This window comes from Gekko japonicus, unplaced genomic scaffold, assembly GCF_001447785.1.
Source record: "Gekko japonicus isolate JY-2015 unplaced genomic scaffold, Gekko_japonicus_V1.1 scaffold112, whole genome shotgun sequence".
Classification (NCBI taxonomy): Eukaryota; Metazoa; Chordata; class Lepidosauria; order Squamata; family Gekkonidae; genus Gekko; species Gekko japonicus.
The window spans coordinates 1,276,123-1,297,124 of record NW_015166422.1 but is presented as its reverse complement, the minus strand read 5'-3'; the positions used below and the strand labels follow the sequence as shown (position 1 = coordinate 1,297,124).

At 45.8% G+C, this 21,002-nt stretch overlaps 1 protein-coding gene across 1 annotated transcript in view; it reads left to right on the top strand.

The window, feature by feature from the left end:
- Nucleotides 1-16,093, top strand: part of HIVEP3 (human immunodeficiency virus type I enhancer binding protein 3) — a 70,213-nt gene extending 54,120 nt beyond the window's left edge. The window contains exons 5-7 of the mRNA XM_015411686.1: nucleotides 11,521-12,586; nucleotides 13,728-13,751; nucleotides 15,256-16,093. Coding sequence (XP_015267172.1) covers nucleotides 11,521-12,586; nucleotides 13,728-13,751; nucleotides 15,256-16,093 — 1,928 coding nt within the window. The remainder of the gene's footprint in view (nucleotides 1-11,520; nucleotides 12,587-13,727; nucleotides 13,752-15,255) is intronic.
- Nucleotides 16,094-21,002: the final 4,909 nt, after the last annotated feature.

Below are 21,002 nucleotides of genomic sequence, written 5' to 3'. Positions count from 1 at the left end.
CAAATGTCACTACATAACACTGAGTTTTGTCAATATATAGTTCTCTGCAACATTATCTCTTTTATTACAACAGGGCTATAAATTTACTGTTATTTTCAAAAGAATTCGAGTTTTCTCGATCAAAACAGCATTTTTCAAAAAAGGGTACCATTTCTCCAGGTAGTTTGAAGTAGTCAAGGGGTTTTCTGATCTCCTAATATCTTCTGTTATTTTGTCCATAATGGCATTGTAACGATTTCATGTTTATGTGTGTGTATGTCTTTAAAAGTTTAGTTTGCATGGCTGTGATATTCTAGAGTGCTGGAAGCAGGCAAGTGGTATGATTGGTGAGTGACAGAGAGGGGGAGGGGTTTTGGAATGGATGCTGTGTGGATGATTTGAATGTCTATCAGGAGTGACTGTTGGAGAAATGACAGTTAAGGTTTAACAGTTAAACAGTTAGTTAGTCAGCAGAGAGTGCTGTGTAAAAGCAGTTGATATGAGTTGGTCCTGAGATTTCTGTGAGAAGCAGAAGTCAGTTAAGTTCTGTCTCTGAGTTGAAGGAGACTCAGCCCTGTGTGTGAAAAGAGTGACATTTAAGTCTGTGTTATAGGAGAAAATTACAAGCTGAGAGTCTAGGAAAAAGTACAGTGAAAAGTGTTACAAAGTTGCCTATGAAATATCCCTGTCAGTGGAGAGAGGCTTGTGAGAGACACCAAGCCATGGTTCAAATCATTCCCAGTTCTGTTTACATTGTTTGCCCTCGTGTTGATGCTTTCTTTAAATAAATCCTATTTCCTTCAAGTATACCAGCTCAGCAAATAATCCTTCCTCAGACCACATAGTACCACGAACGCCTAAAACCCTCGGTATACCTACCCTGTGAAAAATATTATAGAAAAAGGTTGGGAAAGCCTAAATTTCCCTGGTGGCAGCCAGAATACCCTACAGAGTAAAACTGAAAGAACATTTTAAAGTAAAACTAGACCTCCCCAAATAACAGGTCGTCACAGGCATAATCCCAGATTTTAGAATACAGGCGTCTATTGAAGGGGAGTTTGGCATTTTCCAATTTGTGGTTATAACATTCTTTGCAGCCAGTATTATCGAAATGAGCTCACATCATATCTTGGAAATGTTTAACTCCTGCCAATTAATGATAATAATTCATTGTGAATCCAATAAATGGGGTTTTTTACTCAAACAAATACAAATACAACACCTTTATTGGCATAAAATATCAAATACACATGCAGCATAGAGCCTCAAGATAGGCTGGAGGGGTATCACATTCCGAATTGCCTTAATATGAGCCTCTCCTCCTAAATACCTCATAAAAGAAATTTGCTACAGGTTCCAGAATTTCTATATTGTGCGAAGACAATAAAGAACTAATTTTATGCTCATCAGATTGGCCCAAAAGGGGGTCCAACACAGGTTCAATAAAAACAACACGGATGTCACAGTGGAATTTACAGTACAATAGCACATGTCCAATGGATTCGATTTCCCCCATCCCACAGGGGCACAATCTATCTTTATAGGGAATTTTGTTGAACCTTCCCGATAGAACAGCTTAAAACAGTATTTCTTTTATTTAACGGTCTTTGATAACTGACATCTCTTGCTCTGAATTATTGCATCAAAATCTGGAGTACACATATCATAATATAAACTCTCCAAGGAACAGGAACCACCACCCTCAACACTTGCTGCATCCACCCCAAAAATCATGAACCCTCCACAGATTCACCAGCCACCTCTCAGTGACCAGAACTCCTAAATCAGGCCTTTTCTTCCAGCACCCCTGTGTGATTCATCCACACCAATCCACTCTCCTCCAAATCTCAAATCTGCTCCCACTGACCCTCCTTTCCTTGCACTTCAGTCCCATTTAGAGTCCTGACCTTCCACAAAGACACACATGATGAGCATGGGGTTTGAGCGTGGGGACGAACAACTGGGAGACCCAGGTTCATAAGCTTCGCTCTGACACAGAAGTTACTGGGTGACTTTGGGCCATGCATTCTCTCAGCCTAACATACCCTGCACAGCTGTTGTGCAGACAAAAACACAGATGGTGAGAACGGTATTTGTACATTCCTTTGGGTCCCCATTTGGGGAGAAAAGCAAGGTATAGATGCCTAGAAAATAAAAACGATGCAACAAAATCTCATTAAGTCTTTAAAGCAGCTCAAGACTCCTGTTTGGTGTAGTGGTTTGGTGTAGTGGTTAAGTGCACAGACTCTAATCTGGGAGAACTGGGTTTGATTCCCCACTTCTCCACATGCAGCTGCTGGATGACCTTGGGCAAGCCATTGTTCTGTCAGCTGTTCTTGAAAGCCCAGTTCTCTCAGAGCTCTCTCAGCCGCACCTACCTTACAGGGTGTCTGTTGTGGGGAGGAGAAGGGAAAGGAGTATGTAAGCCACTTTGAGACTCCAAGTGAAGGGCGGGGTATAAATCCAATCTCTTCTTCTCTTCTTGTTCTTCTTTTATCTTAGCCTCCAACTACACCCCTGTTCTTGCATATGGCACCCCCCAAGAAACACACTCAGCCCCTTCCCTCCCTCCAAAAGCTATATTTCCCTGCCTCTCCCATGGCTTTCCAAGCGCAGTTCCAAGCATACCCCATTGCACCCACTTCAACCTCTTCCCTTCCACACCCCTCCCTCCAGTCCCTTATACCCGTTCCCCCCAGATACACTGTGGCATTCCCAGTTCCACACTTCCCCTAACACCCTTTTCCACCAGCAGCTCCCCACCACCACCTTCACACACCCAATGACTTTCTCCCTCCCCACAAAAGGCTGCTTCTCCAGCACCGTGGAGGAGAAAAAAAGAGAGAGAGGCAGGCAGAGGAGGAGAAGAAAGTGGTGGCAACAGTGGAGAAGGAGGCAGCTTCCACAGCTGAAGCAAAGAGGGAGGCCCAGTGCATGTGTGCATGAACTGAAAGGCAGTGACCCCCCCCCCTGACAGAAGGAGGGAGAGGGGAGTGGCAGCCACACACACACAGCCTGGCCCAACCAAGAGAAGAGAGGGAACGGGGGTGGGGGGGTGGAACCTCCCGCCAGCTGACCTGATGCAGGTCTTTTGGCTGCTCTTGCAAAGGTCTCCACCACCCTCCTCTTTCTTGCTTGCTGGCCGGATAAGTGCCCTGGACGGGCTGGTTCGAGCCCCCCGGGCTGTATATTTGACACCCCTGATCTAGACCCTGCGTGGTTTAGTGGTTACAGTGTCAGACTAGGATCTGTGAGACCTAGGCTCTAATCCCAGTTCTGTCATGGAAGCTCACTGGAGGACTATGGGCTGGTTGCACTCTCTCAGCCTCCCCTACCTCACAGGGTTGTTGTGAGGATCAAACAGAAGAAAGGAGAAGGCTGTAAGCCTCTTTGGGTCTCCACTGGGAGAAGAGCAGGATATAAATGAAATGTTAAGTTAATGAACAAATACACCTTATTCCATTCACTATCTTAAGGCGTAACGAAGAATTAGAATCTAGTTTATGGTAGTGCATCAGAACATGAGGATCACAGAACCAAATATTTACCTAACTCACAAACTCCCCGCATGAAGAGAACTAGCATCCAATTAACTTTGCAAACTTGGGAAGTTTTTACTATCTGGTGGTCAGCTGGGTGAGCTCCTCATTCTAATGGTATATGGTCCAGGGTGGAATTTTTTTTCCTGAACAGGTAGATCTCCCCTTGTTCTTATAGGAGACCAGGTTGTAATATCCAGAGAAAAAGTCAGATGTGAGTTGTGAGGTCTCCTCAGTTCTTTCACGTGCAATGCCCAGTTAACATCAGGACTGCAGTGTGTTGATGAAGGGCTTCAAACCCCACCCCTCCAGTGCCATTTTCCTAATTTGGCACTTGCACGTGCATGAACTAAGAAGCTGCAACTCCCATATATTACGCTGGATAGGGAACCCAGACTCAACCTGTATCCTTTCAAATGTGTGAATGAGCCTATTGGTGAATGGCTGTCTAGGTTGGGATTTTAGTATAAGCATTGGGAGTCTTATGGCAGATTAGGTTATTTTTTTAGTTGATTGTCATCAGCACTGAGATGGAGCAGTGTTCAACTCCTATTTAGGAGAAATAGCATTTGTAAGCTCCCAGTGGTCTGAAGCACTTACGTGGACCTGCGGTGGCTGCAGTGTCTGGACAGCAAATTCCGGTGCTCTTGGGGAAGGGGAAGTATGGCGGTGGGTCCAGGCGAAGTATGAAGGGAAGGATGCTGAGAAACAAAAGGGTTCGATGCCCCTCCAGCCTGCAACCCATCCCAAGGGTTGTCGGCGGTGGGGCCAGGATGGAATACCTCCCTCTGTCATTGGTGTTGTGCAACGCCAGCTCGATCAACAGCAAGACCACAGTCCTTTGGGACTTTGTGGTGGACCAACGTGCTGACCTGGCGTGCATGACCGAGACCTGGGTGCAGGAGGGGGAGACGGTAGCTCTCTCCCAACTTACCCCCCCCCCCAGGGTTCTCGGTCCTTCACCAATCACGGACTAGGGGGCGTTGGGGAGGAGTGGATATTTTCATTCAGGAGGATTACTCCTTCAGGGCACTCCCACTGCTGGAGATCACGGGCATGGAGTGTGTTGAACTGGTGCTGGAGGCCGTGGAGAGTTTGGTGATCTGGCTGGTTTACCGACCGCCTAACGCACCAGCCAGTAGCCTGCTGTCCCTGATGGAGGCCATATCAGGTTGGGCGCTGGAGCACCCTAGACTGGTAGTCTTGGGTGACTTCAACATCCATGCCGATGATGCGACCTCCAATCAGGCAACAAACCTAGTGTCGTCCATAGCGGCGCTAGGACTCTCCCAACTTGTATCGACCCCCACACACCGGGCTGGTCACACGCTCAATTTGGTCTTCGCAGCTGGGGTGTTAATGGACCGGATTACTGCAGAGGCAGTACCATGGTCAGACCACTATGCCCTGAAGGCCTGTCTGAATGTTCCACCCCGACCCTGTTTAGGCAGCGAGCAGATTTTAGCTTGCCCATGGAGCCAAATGGACCCAATACGGTTTCAGATGGCCCTGCGGGATCCTAGGCCCCCTGGTGGCTCATTAGATGAATTTGTGGAGGACTGGCATGGCCGACTTTCTACAGCCATCGACAAGATCGCTCCCAGGCGCCCTCTCCGCACTCGCTCTAGGCTGGCGCCCTGGTATACCCAGGAGCTACGGCTTATGAAGCGAGAACTGAGACGGCTAGAGAGACGGTGGTGCCGTGCTCGTGACGAGGCCACAGGAGCATCCTATAGGACGTTTATGAGATCCTATGAGATGGCAGTCAAAGTTGCAAAGAGGGATTTCTATGCGACCACGATTGCATCTGCTAGCTCTCGCCCAGCCCAATTGTTTGGGACAATTCAGTCTTTAACGACTCTGCCACAGGAAAGACAAAATATTAGTGAATTGGATATTGGCTGTGAGGCATTTGCGAGCTATTTCGCAGATAAAGTCTTGGCGCTCCACCGCAACCTCCCCACCACAGTTGAAACAGTGAGTGAACTTGAGGCCCCTTGCATGTCTTTGATTCCGGGTTTGGATTACTTTGGGCCGCTCAGTCTGGAGGAAGTTTACAGACTGCTCGTATCTGTGCGCCCAACCACATGCAGCCTGGATCCGTGCCCCTCCTGGCTCATTAAAGCGGGCCACGGGGGGTTGCGAGGTGCCCTATGGGAGATTGTCAACATGTCCCTCTCTGAGGGACAGTTCCCGAGGGCACTCAAGGAAGCGATGGTCCGCCCTCTTCTGAAAAAACCAACTCTGGACCCGGCTGTATTGGCCAACTATCGGCCGGTGTTCAATTTGCCATATTTGGGCAAACTTATAGAGAGGGCAGTGGCAATACAGCTACAGGGCTTTCTGGATGACACTTCTGTCTTAGACCCTTTCCAGTCCAGCTTTCGCCCGGGATATGGGATGGAGACTGCGCTGGTTGCCTTGACTGACGATCTCCGGAGACATCTGGATCGAGGCGGCATGGCGGCGCTGTTGTTAGGTCTGTCAGCTGCGTTTGACACAGTCGACCTCCAGTTGCTGGCCCGCCGTCTCACCAACGTGGGGATACAGGGGCTTGCCCTTCAATTGCTTGCCTCTTTTCTCCAAGGCCGGGAACAAAGGGTGGCGCTAGGGGAACAACAGTCCTGGAGACACCCGCTTGAATGCGGGGTGCCTCAGGGGGCAGTGCTTTCCCCAATGTTGTTTAACATCTACATGCGCCCCCTTGCCAAGATTGCCCGGAGGCATGGGCTGGGATGCAGATGACACCCAGCTCTATCTGATGCTGGGCGGCCGGTCGGACTCCAGCCCAGAAGATCTACACCGGGCATTACAAGCCGTGGTTGGTTGGCTCAGGCTGAGCCGACTGAAGCTAAACCCGGCGAAGATGGCGGTCCTGGGCCTGAGCCGGTTTGGGATGGGGATCCCTCTCCCAACCTTCAATGGGGGCGCCTTTGGTGCTAGCGTCAGAGGTTAGGAGTTTGGGAGTGCGCCTGGACTCCTCGCTAACTATGGAGGCCCAGGTGGCAGCCACTGCCAGGTCGGCCTTTTACCATCTCAGGCTGGCTCGGAAGTTGGTCCCTTTCCTTGACTGCGATGACCTGGCTACAGTGATCCACGCGATGGTCACTTCGAGGTTAGACTACTGTAACGCTCTCTACGTGGGACTGCCTTTGTCGCAAATCCGGAAGCTGCAGCTAGTGCAGAATGCTGCATCCAGGCTCCTAATGTGTCTCCCCAGGCGGGAGCACATCTGACCTGTGCTGAAAGCGCTGCACTGGCTGCAAATAGCGTACCGGATTCACTTCAAAGTGCTGGTTATTACCTTTAAAGCCCTATATGGCCAGGGTCTGACATACCTGAGGGACCGCCTCTCCCCATATATTCACCCAAGGGCACTATGGTCGGGGACGCAACATCTGCTGGTGATTCCAGGCCCTCAAGAGGCCAGGCTTGCAGTTACTAGGGCAAAAGCCTTTTCGGTGGCAGCTCCTATCTGGTGGAATGAGCTCCCGGAGGAGATCAGGGCCCTGTGGGACCTTATGCAGTTCTGCAAGGCCTGCAAGATGGAGGCTTATGAGTAGGCTTATGAGTAGGAGCCGCCACCACCACCACCAGTGAGCTTGGAAAAACGGGGTGCAGGAGTGGCCCTGAGATGGATCACACTGTGGTACTACGATGTGTGGGCGCCACTGAGTTTAAGATTTTAAGACCTGATTCTGGATACCATCCCCACCATCTTTAAACTGAAGACCATGATCAGCTTGAAGCACTTTATTTGTCTATTAGAAATGTTGTTTTAGTCTGTTTTTGCTATGTTTTTATATTGGCACGTGTGCCCTTGTGTTAGCTGCCCTGAGCCCGCTTGCAGGGAGGGCGGTCTATAAATCGGAAAATAAATAAATAAATAAATAAATAAATAAATAAAATATGCATACAGACCTCTTCTGGATTTGCAGAGCCCTTAATAGCTGCAGAAAAGGGAGTCATGCTTGCCCAAGCCAGAAAAACTAAGAAACAGCACTCTGTTACCTAGGTGAGGTTCCCCTAGCCTGGTATGCTATAGAACTGGGATCACTTAGAAAGATTTGGGTCTATTGGTTTTATGAAGCTAGACATTGGTTGCTGTCTTGGTACCCAGGTGGTCTTGAGTGAGGAAGCATTGTGGCTTTTTCCCCTCTCCATGGTGCCATTACAAATTGCTTTGCCTAAAGAGCTCTTTTCCTTTCAAATCATAAACCGCCACAATCTTTTTGGCTGCTGTTTTCTCTCATGCAGAAAAATCCTTTCTTTGGAAGGGCTGGTGCACTGCCAGAGTTTTACCCTGGGGAGGGAAGAATGTGCAAAACAAAAACAAAACAGAAAAAGGAATTCAGCATCTTGTCAGCCACTGGGGAGATGCGGTCACTTTAGGCGTCAGCCAGCGGACATCTGCTCCAGTGTCCAATTGCTGGAGGGCTCAGGGAGTCTCTCTTACTGGGGGGGGGGAGGACTGAGCTCTCAAAACCCGTTCCCTGCTCTTGGATGGGGCTAAGCGGAGGTATTTCCTTCTGGGACGTAGGGAAGTTTGGGTGGCACAAGACAAACGACTCTGCTAGCAGCACAATTTCATTGTCAGCCTCTTAATGAAAGGAAATTAGACTAAATTGGTTGTTATTCCCTGTGCATCAAAAAAAACCCTGCGAGCCACCACTCCGGTCTGTGCCGTGGGTAGCGGCAAGATGTCAAGGCTGCAGCCAGGAGGACTCGGTGAGGTCTGTCAAAGGAACCTTGTTGTTAATTGCATCAGGCTGTCAATCATTCCCCACTTCCCCGCTGAGTTTAACGATGACTCATTGTGAGAAGGGTAGCATCTTGGCTCCCTTGGCAGAGATTCAAAATCTCAAGTTGACTGGGAGGGTTGGTCTAGTCAAAATGGGGAGGGGGGAGGAGTTGTGTTCTAGTGAATATGAGGACCTTCGCCTTTTTTACATTTACCAGGACCTTGGCACGATGGCATTTTTGCACTGGGTGAATTCATGGAAGGCCCAGGCAGAAGACTTCACCCCTCTTATTACAGCACCGGTCCAGATATTTTTCTTTACACTTAGGTTTTTCCCTCGCACACTCTACTGACTCCTGAATTTTCTTGGCAGTTGATGCACAAGCACTGCAATCGATTTAGACACAGTTCATCTGTACATCTGCCCTCCCCTCACATTTTCACAGTTGGAGAGTCAGTTTCTTTTTTTCCCCTCACATTCCTTCAAGTAAGGAGGATTTTCCATGGAAGGTGCTGTTGTCATCGGTGGTGTCATCGGTAGCGTCACAACAGCCCCCTTTCACCAGAGCATTGTAACAATAGGCTCAGCAGGTTCTCGGAATTCCCAGTTTTTATTATTAAAAAAAGAGAAATCTCTAACCTCTTCCCTCTCACAGAGATATAAGGGGGGGAAAGTGTATCTCCACACAAGAAGGAGCTGGAGACTTTTTAAAAATAAGAGCTGGGAATTTAGAGAACCCACTAGGCCTGTTGTTACAATGCTATAGTGATATATCAATATTCTAATACCATTTTTTTTAAAAAAAGAAAACAAAACCACTTGCCGGGGGGGGGGAGATATTCGAGCACAACAGTCCAATAATTGAAAAGTGGCCTGGAGGTGGGTGGGACAAAGAGAACCGACAGGAACATGAGGGAAAAGGCGACTCAGGATCAGCTTCCAGAAAATCATCTGGGTAAAAGTGGTCTCAAAAGGACCAGAAAAAATGAGGAAAAACCAAAAAACCCACAGTGAAAACTAGAGACACAAAAATGTATGTGAAAATTGGGATAAACCGAAGCACTACAGGGCCAGCACTGGTGAAAAAAACCCATGTGGGAAAGCCCCTACTCTCTTAAACCCTGGGCTCCCCACAGAGTATCCTAACAGGAGGTGATAGTCAGTTCTGAACCAGAAGCCAATGGTATGCTGACTGGACCCTTTCCCTGTTTCTTGATGGCCATGTCGCATTCCACCAGAATGTGTTTAGCTGCCTGGGCTTCCTTATATCATGCTGACATGATGCATAGCTTTAGATTTACAATATTTTGATATTTATATCCCACTTATCTCCCTAATGGGGACCCAAAGTGCATTTTAACATAGTTCTCCCCTTCTCCATTTCATTCTTTTTTCTTTGTGTGTGTGTGTGTGTGTGTGTGTGTGTGTGGGTATGTGGGTGTATTTCTGCCTGCGTGGAAGTCATGGCTCACTTCTGGCAACCCTAGTGAGGCTTGGATGTTTCCGAGAGGTGGCTTGCTATTGCCTGCCTCTGCATCCCAACCCTGGAATTCCTTGGAGGTCTCCCATCCAAGTACTTGCCAGGGTCGGCCCTATTTAGCTTCCGAGATCTGATGAGATTGAGCTTGCCTGGGCTATCTAGGTCAGTGCCTCCATTTCTTTCTTATATCCATCACTCTGCAAGGTATATTAGGCTGGGAGAGAGGAACTAGCCTGAGGTCACTTGGAGAGCTTTCATGGCAGAGTCAAATTCAGATCATAGTCTGGCGCTGTAACCATTACAGCGTGGTGGTTTTCTATGCAGTATGTGGCATATATAACACACACACGAGACCTTACCCCAAAACACAAGCTGTTGTTTTACATTGTGCTACCTGCCTTGAGTCGGTGAGAAAGGCAGGCTGTAACAGAAGTAAAGAAATAAAATTTAAAATTCTGTTGAAATCAACTAAAGCAACACAAAACAATGTGCAAACTTTCAAGTTTTCTAGAAATCGTCATCCTGCTGGATGTTTAAAGAAAAGGCTGGAGAAGAACAAAAAGGATGTTTGAGATCATGATCTACCTTTTTCCCCCTTCTCCTCACCTTTCTCCTTTTACGTTTTAACATCTAGAGTGCTGGGAAGTTCGTGAGAACTTCGAAGCTTGCAAACTATTTTGTGTTGTTTTTTGTTGAATACTCATTCTCAGACGCATTCCATTCCTCCATATCCTGTCATTTCTCCTTCCTTTCTTGCTCTCTTTCTTCCTGTTCTTTGACCAGAAAGCCAGTTTGGGGTAGTGGTTAGGGACGCGGACTCTAATCTGGGAGAACCGGGTTTGATTTCCCACTCCTCCACATGCAGCTGCTGGTGTGACCTTGGGTCAGTCACAAGTTCTCTCAGAGTTGTTCTCTCACGAGCAGTTATCGAAAGAGCTCGCTCAACCCCTCCTATCTCACAGGGTGTCTGTTGTGGGGAGGGGAAGGGAAAGGAGATTGTAAGCCACTCTGAGATTCCTTTGGGTAGTAAAGGGCATGGTATAAATCCAATCTTTTCTTCTTCTTCTCTCTATTCCTTCCTCCTGTGCCTGTCTTATTTCCTTCACCTTTTCTGTGATTTTTCTTTCCTTCTCTTTTGGTTAGAAAATGTTCTAGTGTTGGGAAAGGGGTGGGGATCTAGTTGTTTGTGCATTAGGGAGAAAAGATTGTACGGCAATCTACTGTAGAAAGTTAAATACAGAAACTTATTTATAATAACCGATACATTGGTTAACTCATGAAAACTATTTCATATTCCCCAGTGTCCATATCATATGATGCCTCTGAATCCAAAACCATTTCTCACCCAACAGCTATTCATATTCCCTAACCTTTGCTCACACTTATGAATAACTCTGTACTGGAAAATTATGCCTAGAATGACAGAGTTAACATAAATCATGTATCTGTCATCCAGACAGATAAGCATTCATATCAAATACCTTGACAGTTGGTGAAAATAAGTCAATAACAAAGTAATATGAGAGCATAAATCATCAGGAAGTTCTCCTGCAAGAGCCCATCATCAACAAATGGGACTTTGCTAAGAACATTTGGCCACGGTGTGAGAGAGGATGCTGGACGAGATGAACTAGACACAGTAGTTAAAGTACCTGGTAGTGTCAGCTTGGCCACTAGTCCTGAGTTCAACAGAGGTTGCCTTCTATGGTATCACAAGACAGATGACTGTTCTAATACTTGTGTAAGTTTCCTTATCGCTGATCATTTGTTCCCCTCTTAGGAACCAGTGAAGACGTCTTTCAAGATTCAGAAGGGCATGAGGGATCAGAGCCACTTGAAGAGCACCAGTTTTCAGACTTGGAGGAGTCTGATGACTATGAGGAGGAGGAGGAAGAGGAGGAGGAGGAGGAGGAGGAGGAGGAAGGCGAAGAGGAGCCATCTGAAAAGCTCTCAGAAAATAAGACTACCTCCCTCTGCCCAGGACAGTCTCCTAGAAGTCCTTCTTCTACCCTCGAAAAAGGCACCAAGACAGCATTGTCCATATCAGAAGAGTTCTCAAGCAGCAAGTGTGCTGATCAAAGACACCGGGCCACCTCCTCAGGGTTAGAAATGAAATGGTCGGCTGACAGTAGTGAAGTTGCTGTCTGCCACAGCTACTTAAGACACCATCGACCTGTTCTGACCTCCAGTGAGCACTTAGCTTCTGCTGAGAAGGAATCGGTCACGAGGTCACAGATGTTCTTAGCAATGGACTTGTCAATCCCCAAAGATGTCTCCCCTCGAAGGAAGTGGTCCCCAAACAAGGACACAGGCGGTGCTGGCAGCAATCGATCCATGTTGGCTCGAAAGCATTTGTTAACCAAAAACGAAACTTCACCTAAAAGGTTTTCACCAACTGGAGAAACAGCTTCACTGAGGAGCCTCTCGCCAGGAGTAGGGATTTCCCCTTGTCACCGTATGTCCCCAAGGAGGGAGACATTTCCTCTGCGGAGTTTGTCTCCACGACTTGAGCTCTCACCAAGCAGGTACCTTTCGCCAAGAAGAGAGCTGTCATCACGGGCTGGCCCCCCACCAGAGAGAGGAGTCTCTCCTGTGAGGCGAGTGTCTCCAAGTAGAGAAGTGTCTTCAGGCAGATACTTATCCATGAAGAAGATGTTTCCCCTCAGCTATTCAGAGCCACCTTCACGCTACCCATCCCCAGGAAGAGAAGATTTGCCTTCTAGTAGTCATTTGGCACCAGATGAAAAAATTCGCAGTATGGGTAAAAATCAGCATGGGATATCATCTTCAATGCCTCTACCTCACAAGTCGCTTGGCAAAAATACAGAGCTGTGTGAAGAACCTAAATGGGTAAGCTCTACTGCCTCTATCCAAAATTTTCATTTTGGATTTCTTCCCTCAAAAATATTTTCTTTGAAATTAGGGAGTGGTCAAATAAACAAAACTTGGAGACTGGCCACATGTTTCTCATGCAGAAGGTCCCAGGTTCAATCCCTGGCATTTCCAAGTAAAAGGTAAAGGTTTCCCTTGCTCGAAAGACAGTTGAATCTGACTCTGGGGGGCAGTGCTCATCTCCATTTCCAAGCTGAAGAGCCAGTACTGTCTGAAGACTTTTTTCATGATCATGTGGCCGGCATGACTAAACACTGAGGCACACGGAATGCTGCTACCTTCCCACCGAAGCGGTACCTATTTATCTACTTGCAATTTCTTGCTTTCAGACTGCTAGGTTGGCAGGAGCTGGGGCCAGAGACGGGAGCTCACTTAACCTCTGAGCCACCACAGGCCAAATCTCCAAGTAAACAATCTTCTTATGTTTGTAAGTGATAGAAGTCATGACCCGATGGCAGATGAAGAAGTCCCCAGATTCATTCCCTGGTGTCTCCAGTTAAAAGGACCCTGGGTGACAGAGGGTGGGAATGGGGTTCTCTGCCTGAACTAGATAGACTATGTGCAGACTGCACAATCAGTATAAAAATGTCAAATATGTTCATAAATATACTTAGTGGTGGGAGGGCATAAGATGTTTTAGGTTAGTTTAATGTGTATTTTTTTATTCTAATGCTTGTTTTATAAAATTCTTTTTTATACTGTTTCTACCCATCTCAGGTCATAAGATGTTCAGGAGAAAGGTGGACATATACATATTTTGAATGAATAAATAAAATACCACCAATCAAACAATAAGATATTAAAAACCTGAGCTTTAATATGTTCATCTAATCTAACCCAGTATTATGCAGCCTTCATTTAGTTTTGAGAAAACAACTGAAAGATCACATATTTCTCTCCACTAGTTCAAGTGTGCCTAATTTAAGTTATTTTTGATACATACAGTATGTCCCTGCATCAGTTAAAGCATTTAATGCTAAAGTTTCTTGGCCACTGTTGTGTGGTGTAGGGGTCTGGATTAGTATAACAGATGGACCATTACTAAAAAAATTTGCGCAATATCCTGGGAACTCCAAGATGTGTGGCAGGAATAACTTGGAGATCTGAGATTAGGGAGATGTCCTTTGAAGCAAAGGCTTGGTGGAGACCGTTTAATCTGAAAATAAAGATGGTGAGATAGAACTTAATCAGGTCTTTTTGGATTAGTTATGGTGGATCGTCATACGAATGATAAGGACAAATACTTGGAATTCAAATTACTATGTCTGGGCATCACCTGTGATATGATAGAAACTATAAGTAGCTGTGAAAAGTTGGGTTAATTAAAAATGCTTGAAGGACCTTGATTATAAGAATATGCTGGTTAGCGCTCACAGAGTATGTGCATCCTTTTCAGTTGGTATTCTTCCCCTGATAAAAGTGCCATACTACTTGTTTGAAGTACCTCTTCCAAAATATAGAAGGTGTTGCTAGGAAGGCATTCCATATTAATATATTCTGTGGATATGATACTAACTGAATTGATAGATGATATTATTTTGGATTGCCCCAAATTTTCAGATATGAGAGCTGAACTGATTTTTCATTTGCTTAAGCAGGATTGTATCTCTCTAGAAGCTAAGTCTTCTTGGTTACTAAGAGATGAAGACAAACAAGTAACTTCACATGTGGCTAAATTTTTGGAACCTTAGTAAAATCACATTGTAACTCAGGTAGTTAACCTTGGCTTGCTGTTTATGACTTTTGTAGGGGAAACAGTAATTAAGAAGAAGACATACAATATCTTCCACATAAATGCCAATCTGACATACTATTTAATTCCCAGTGTTTTCACATGATCAATACCTATTGGTTATGCCTTCCTGTAAGGTAGTTAGGACAGTCACTGCTAGATCTAGGATTTTTTCAGTAGGTGTTCCTGTTTTATGGAATAGGGTTCCTGAAGTCGTTAGCAAAGCTGTCTTCCACTTTGTTGAGATCCTGCAAGTTATGCAAGGTGGAAGGAGGGCTTTTGACAGTTCTGACACCTAATTTTTGATGACAAGCATTTGTTGTATGCTTGTATTGTTGTTGTTTTTAATTGTCACTGAAACTCATCCATGAGGCCAGTTTTGGAGAAAGGAGAGGTTTAAAATGCTCTAGATAAATAAGTAGCAGGAACCAGAGGTCATTTCGGGGGGGATCGCGGGGGATCGCAGTTCCCCCGGGTGAGGTACGGGGGCGGGGCACATGACGAAGCCCCGCCCCCTGCTTCCGGCCACCCCGCTTCCAGCCCTCATTCAGCCAGGAGGAGGCAGGAGTAGAGGGAGGGTAAGTTGCTTCCTCCCTGCACCGCTGGGCCCCTCATGGGGCTCAGCAGTGGAGCTGCAAGGCCAGCAGCGGTGGCCGGGACCGTTGGGGGCGGGGTGTGTGGCCTTATGACACACTTCCGGTGATGTCAGGGGGTGTGGCATATGCTAATGAGTTATGCTAATGAGTTCCCCTAGCTCTTTTTCTACGAAACGACCCTTGGCAGGAACCCATTGTTTGAGGGCACAAAATGTAATTTTGTAAAATAAATATGCTGATGGTACTTTTTATTCTTCCCGTCATCACAGAAGACGGCATCAAGGCGCCTGACAAGTTCACCTGGTCCTGCTCAGCACCTCTGCTTAAGACCTTGGCAATCACCTCATGAAATACACATCCGCCCTCCAAGCCGAGTGGAAGACTATGTCTTCAGCCATCTCCCATTGCATTCCCAGCAGCTCCCCAGGAGCCCATGTCCCATGATTCCAATAGGGGGCATCCAGATGGTCCAAACGAGGCCAAGCAGCCATCCTACTTTGGGCCGTGCTTCCGTAATGTCACTGCATGCCAGCCATTTTGCACCTGGTGGCACCTTCTCTGAATTTGGCCCAGCAAAAGAAAGGAGCCAAGAAGCCCGGGATCCACAGGAAATGGTGTCATCATCATCAGCAGCAACTCCACCGCTTCAAGGCAGTAGCTACTTAGAAGGGCCGATAAGGACTAGTAGGCTTCAGAGGAAGGTAGCCGAGGAGGAATACAGGGTTAAAACGTGTGCTGAACTCAGTGGCAGAGAGCAGGAAGGCTGTTCAACTCCTAGTGAGAGTTCCCGCCCAAAGTGTGAGCGCTCTCCAGGATCTTTGACGAGTGGGGAAGAACCCTTGGTAAAGACAGGGAAGGAAAACCCAAGCTGCTCGAGCACTTCCTTTGAACCCACCCGCACTTTCATCTCAGACTTTCCAGCCCAGACCCTGGACCGGAGCAGCAGCACTGGCTGTTTGGCAGAGTCCCTGTCAGGCCAGTCAGCCTCTTGCCCACTCTCTGTTAGGAGAAGGAACTTCTCAGGAGAGCTAGCCCCCCAAGCGGGGGCACATCGGAGGAATAGCCCACCCCTGGAACAAGGAGGCTTCAGCCTACCGCAGAGGCAAGTGGATGACGATACAGGAAGTACTTGAGCCCACCTTTCATCTTTTGTCACTGATTTCCCATGTAAATTGACACATCTTGGTCAACGCTTATTGGTAAAAGAAGGACTTTGGAGTGTGACCAAACTCACAGACATGTTGCTGGTTCTCTTTTGTTTCTGTCTGGTCTTATTTCCACATGTACCTGTGCCTTTTTCTATACCATTCTGTTGCTTGAAATATACAGATGCTGAGGGTATGAATTTTTTTAAAGAGTTTTGGAAAGAGGTTTATTAGTTTGCATCTGCTCCACCATTTAAATGTCAGTTCATGTAGTTTGCAAAATGAGAAAGGGGTCGAGAAGCGTTTTGAAGAGATGCACTGAAAAAAAATTGGGGGGGAAAGCCGAAACACCTCTTAAAATATATTGGTTTGAGTTATTAGGCAAAATGACCCTGTGCCCCTTGTACAGACAGCAACGATCCCTATTTATTAGGTGTTTTATTTAATATGTGCCCAAGTGCTTATATTATAATTATGATTTGCATTGCTCTGGTTGCCTATAAATGTGCTTTAAGGACAGCTGTGATAGCTTTAATTTGAGGGGGGGGAGTGTTTACCCTTGAATTTTAACTGAAACTAGCACTTATTTTGTACGGGGAGGCCCCAGGGGCCATGAATGGATATTCCCCTCCCCTCGAAAAAAGGATCTATGATGTGCCTGATTTGCACACAAATCCCCTCCAAAGCACTTTTTAAAAGAAGGGACCCATTAAAAAAGGGTCCCCCCCCCCAAAAAAAAAATAGCATGTAAAGAAAATAGAAATATATTGAATGTAAAAAGTCTTTCCATTAACAGTGTCCCGTTCTAGGTTTCCCCAAGCATTCTCCTTGCTTTAAATTCCAGGACGGCCTGCTGCTTTAACACACGCACACAACCCCTTTAGGGTGCCTTTCACCGGCCTCTGGAAGGCAGAGACTTGGCTGTTTCCTTAAAAAATGCTACCCCTCGACAATTCACTCTCCAGTTAGAGAAATAAAATCTCACCTTTGCAAGCCATTCTTAAAATAATTATCCAGCACTCTCAATTGGAGGGAGGGGGGGAATCCAACCTGATCATCCCAGGGAGGGAAATTGTCTCCCCCACCCTTTTCGTTCCTTTCAATATTTTCAAAAAATGCAGAAGATTAATCCATATTTGTATAGGGGGCCTCTGAGCATTTCAAACCGCCAGGTTGTCATGGCTCATGGTTACCCAATCAGCTTGTTTTGGCAAGCACCACAAGATGGAGGCCCTCAAGGAAACCCAAGGAGTTGGGAGTTTTCTTCCCTCCATCGCCGGCAGTGCAATCGCATAAGACTGCTGCACTTTTAGACATCTTATTTACCTGAAAGGAAGACTACCGATCTTGCATATACGTTACAGTTATGTACAGTAATAATACATTTTTTAAACAGTTTGCTCACCTAATGCTGAATCTTAGCCATCTAGAAGCATAGCATGCTTGGCCCCATTGTGATAACTTCCTAGGAAACTCTGTCCGTGCATCCACAAACCTGAGTGTTACAGTGTATTGAGAAGTATATTCCTACCTCTCCTTCCCTCTGCTGTATAGAATAGGGTTTTTCAGGGGACAGGAGAAGGGGTACACACTTCATATCCTCCCAGAGACTTTTACAGGCTTCAGCAGATCCATTTCCCCTTACTCTCTCAAACTGCCTTCAACATTCCATGCCTCCTAGAGTGTAATGAGCATGCCTAGTCCTTGTCCAACTAATTTTTATGGAATTTTTCTCCCTCTTTTCATTTCCAAAGTCTTTCAGCATACCTGGAAAGTGTGTCTCTCTACCCTATCACCTGCCGCCATGTACACAGAAAGCCCTGCATTCCTTGTAGGTAGCCTTGTTTCACTGCCCAATTCCATCACAAAGTTTTCTATTAGAAGGGAAGAATAATATAAAAATAGTAGTAGTTCCCACCGCTCAACAGCATGACACCGCATATTGAGAAGTCACGTCAGAGGCATACAACATTGCCCTGGTGATACAGCTTTAATATAGCCACTGGTTTGCTCTGAGAAAGAACAATCTCATTGCATATTTGGAGGGTCCCTCCCTACGTACGAGGTACGTACAACTTCTTGGCAAAAACCGTTCCACCAATAATTAACCCATAGACCCTTCTTTCCTTCTGAGATGTTCTGAATTATTATGTACATACTACAAAAAAAAGTGCAAATGAAATGAATTAAATCATAACAAGCGATCTTAAAATAAATCAGGAATTGTTGCACAGGTGAACAACATGGAATGGCTTGGGGGGGGGAGAGGGTTAAATGAATAATCCACAATGTATCATTTCATGTTTGTGTTTGTATATGAAATTATGGACAACAGGATGTATTTTTTTAAAATAACATTAAGATTGTGAAGGTGACCAAACTGACTCTGGAATTTCAGAATTCACTGGAAAATGCCATTCATGGTCTATGAGTGTTTTTCCTCTGTTTACTTCCACTTCTGAAGTTTCTTTTGTTGCAGAAGTCCAGAATGATCTTGGTAGCAAGTCCACCCTGGACCTATTCCACAGACCTTATTGAAAGGATTAGTACAACCCACTTTTCAACAGGTTATAGGTATGAACATTTACCACTGGATTAAAGTTCAGCTCCAACAAAATTTCCACTGCATTCTCAATAGTTTTGAAAGATCTAGAATGTCACCCATCAGATTCAGTGAAAGAGAGAAAGCCCTGGATCAAAACCTCTGTGGGCATTACTGGGAAGCATTCTGTCTTTGTTATGGTGTCGGTGGCCATTTTGGCTAGTTAATTTCTGCTCCCCGCTCCCCTTCACTACCTTAATTTCCATGCAGTTCTATTTGTACCGAATGGTTCTGGGTATTAAAATTGTCCCTGAGCCATTATGGGGACACCTGCACATTTATTATCCATTCATATTATGTGTATCCGAAGTTGTGTTTTGTTGGGGCTAGATCAAATGGCACAGGACACTCGGTTTTTTCAGCCTTTGAATTTTTCTCCTTTTGGTGCGTGGAAAGTTACATTTTCTTTCAGCTCCAATGGAGTCTGTTAACAATCCAGGACATGTGTTTGGTTTTGGTTTTTTTAAATAACTGTCTGGGTCTGGTTACCTTTTGCTCTTGTTTAGGTTTCAGCAGAGGAATGTTTTCTCCACTTGCCTGCATAAAAAGGCAACTGATAGTCATAAAGAGCATCTTGTACATATTATACTATCAAGAGCATATATGTTTTGGGAGAAACACTAGGATACGAGGATGATTGGCACTGGACTGCACAAGCAGAGCATGGAAGACACGCTGCAGGGCAGCTTGTATCTAGCTTTGGTAGACAATACGGTCTTCTTTCCCCAATTGTAGAGGACACCCCTCCCCCCAGTCTGGGATCCAATGGATGTCCAGGTCCTGAACATTTGCATCTGTGTCTCTGCAAAGGATAGTTTTCAGTCTCCTTTGATGCCAGTATGATGGCATGCTCTCCGATGCTGCCTACTGCAAAAGCCCAGCCAGCCTTGGTTTCCACATGTGAGGCTTAAATGTGCCTCTCTTGTGCCACTTGCGTCGCTTGAAAATGGCAGAGAAAAGTAGGTTTGACAGACTCATGAGAGACAGGTTGAAGGCAAAGCTGGTTTAAGCATCACATGTGAAATGCTCTTGTTGGAGCAGCTCTGAGACAGTTTGCAACACAAGAAAATAAAAGGTTGTGGTGATCCCCTTCCATCGATCTGTCCTAACCAACTGGCCTCCTGTTGTCTCCGGGGCATTTCTCGGCATCCTGCTGCGTGCACTGACTGGCTATCTGGAGCTGGTTCTCCTTATGGCCAGCTACCATAACACACTAAGGGCTCAAACTGCAAGGTGCTGAGCACTTGAGGCAGACCTAACAACGCCTTAAGAATGTGCTTAACCGGAAGCACTTAAATTGCCCCAAAGGAGGAGCTCCAGGTCAACCACAGGGGCCAAGGCCCATCATCAGCAGTTGCTGTGTAGTCCCCACAGTGTGGTGCTATAGGGGAAGCCTAAGGAGAGAGCCATGGGACAAACTGTTCCCTTACCGTGTCTTCGGTTAAAAGAGACTTGATAGAACCCACCATTATTTAAAATTGTTTCAGATTTTAATAATCTAGGCTAGAAAGTACTATTGTAATTTTTCTTTTTTTCAAAATCCTGAATTCTATAGGTTTTCTTTTTAATGTTTTTTGCATGGAGGTCAGTTTTTGAGAAGTTAAAAGCATTCTTTTCAAGGAATTTTCCATGAAGATATCTTGCAAAGTATGAGCTGGTCATTCTTAAGCTTAGCCAGAAAATGTGAAAATTTCCAGGGGCAGGGCCCTCTGTATTTTGGTTCCCAAACATTCACTTGACTGTTGCAAAGTTCCTTGCTAAGCTTTATCCCTAAGTAAGGCCAAAGAAAACAGTAAGAGAGTGATGAAACAAACAGTCTATCTTCGTTTGAAACTACAAAGTGCTTTATTGTAGTTTTATGAAAGAGTTCTCATTAAAGCACTGAGATATGCTATGTGGTTTCTGAATGTTTGTGGTAGCCAGTAACTACGACGGGCACATTTTAACAGTTCATTAAAGGTCAGCATTTCAAACCAGTTGGTTGTCTATTCCAGCAATGTGAATTCATCTAATAACTTTCTCTGAAGGTAAGAAGTAGTAAGGATACCCCCAGGGCATTAAAAATCTGATTTCTAATCAACAGTGTTGAATGAATATTCACAACCCAGTGAAGTGCAAATATTTGGCTGTGAGCCAAATTGACTCTGACTATGACACCAAATTCCAGGGGTCTGCACTTGGGCTTCCATGTGAGTAGGACTGCCTCACTGGCAAATGGTACTCACACTTGGAATGAGTATGAGTGGGAGCTACAGAACCAGGAGCGGGTGGAAATGGACCGCTCACACTGCTGCT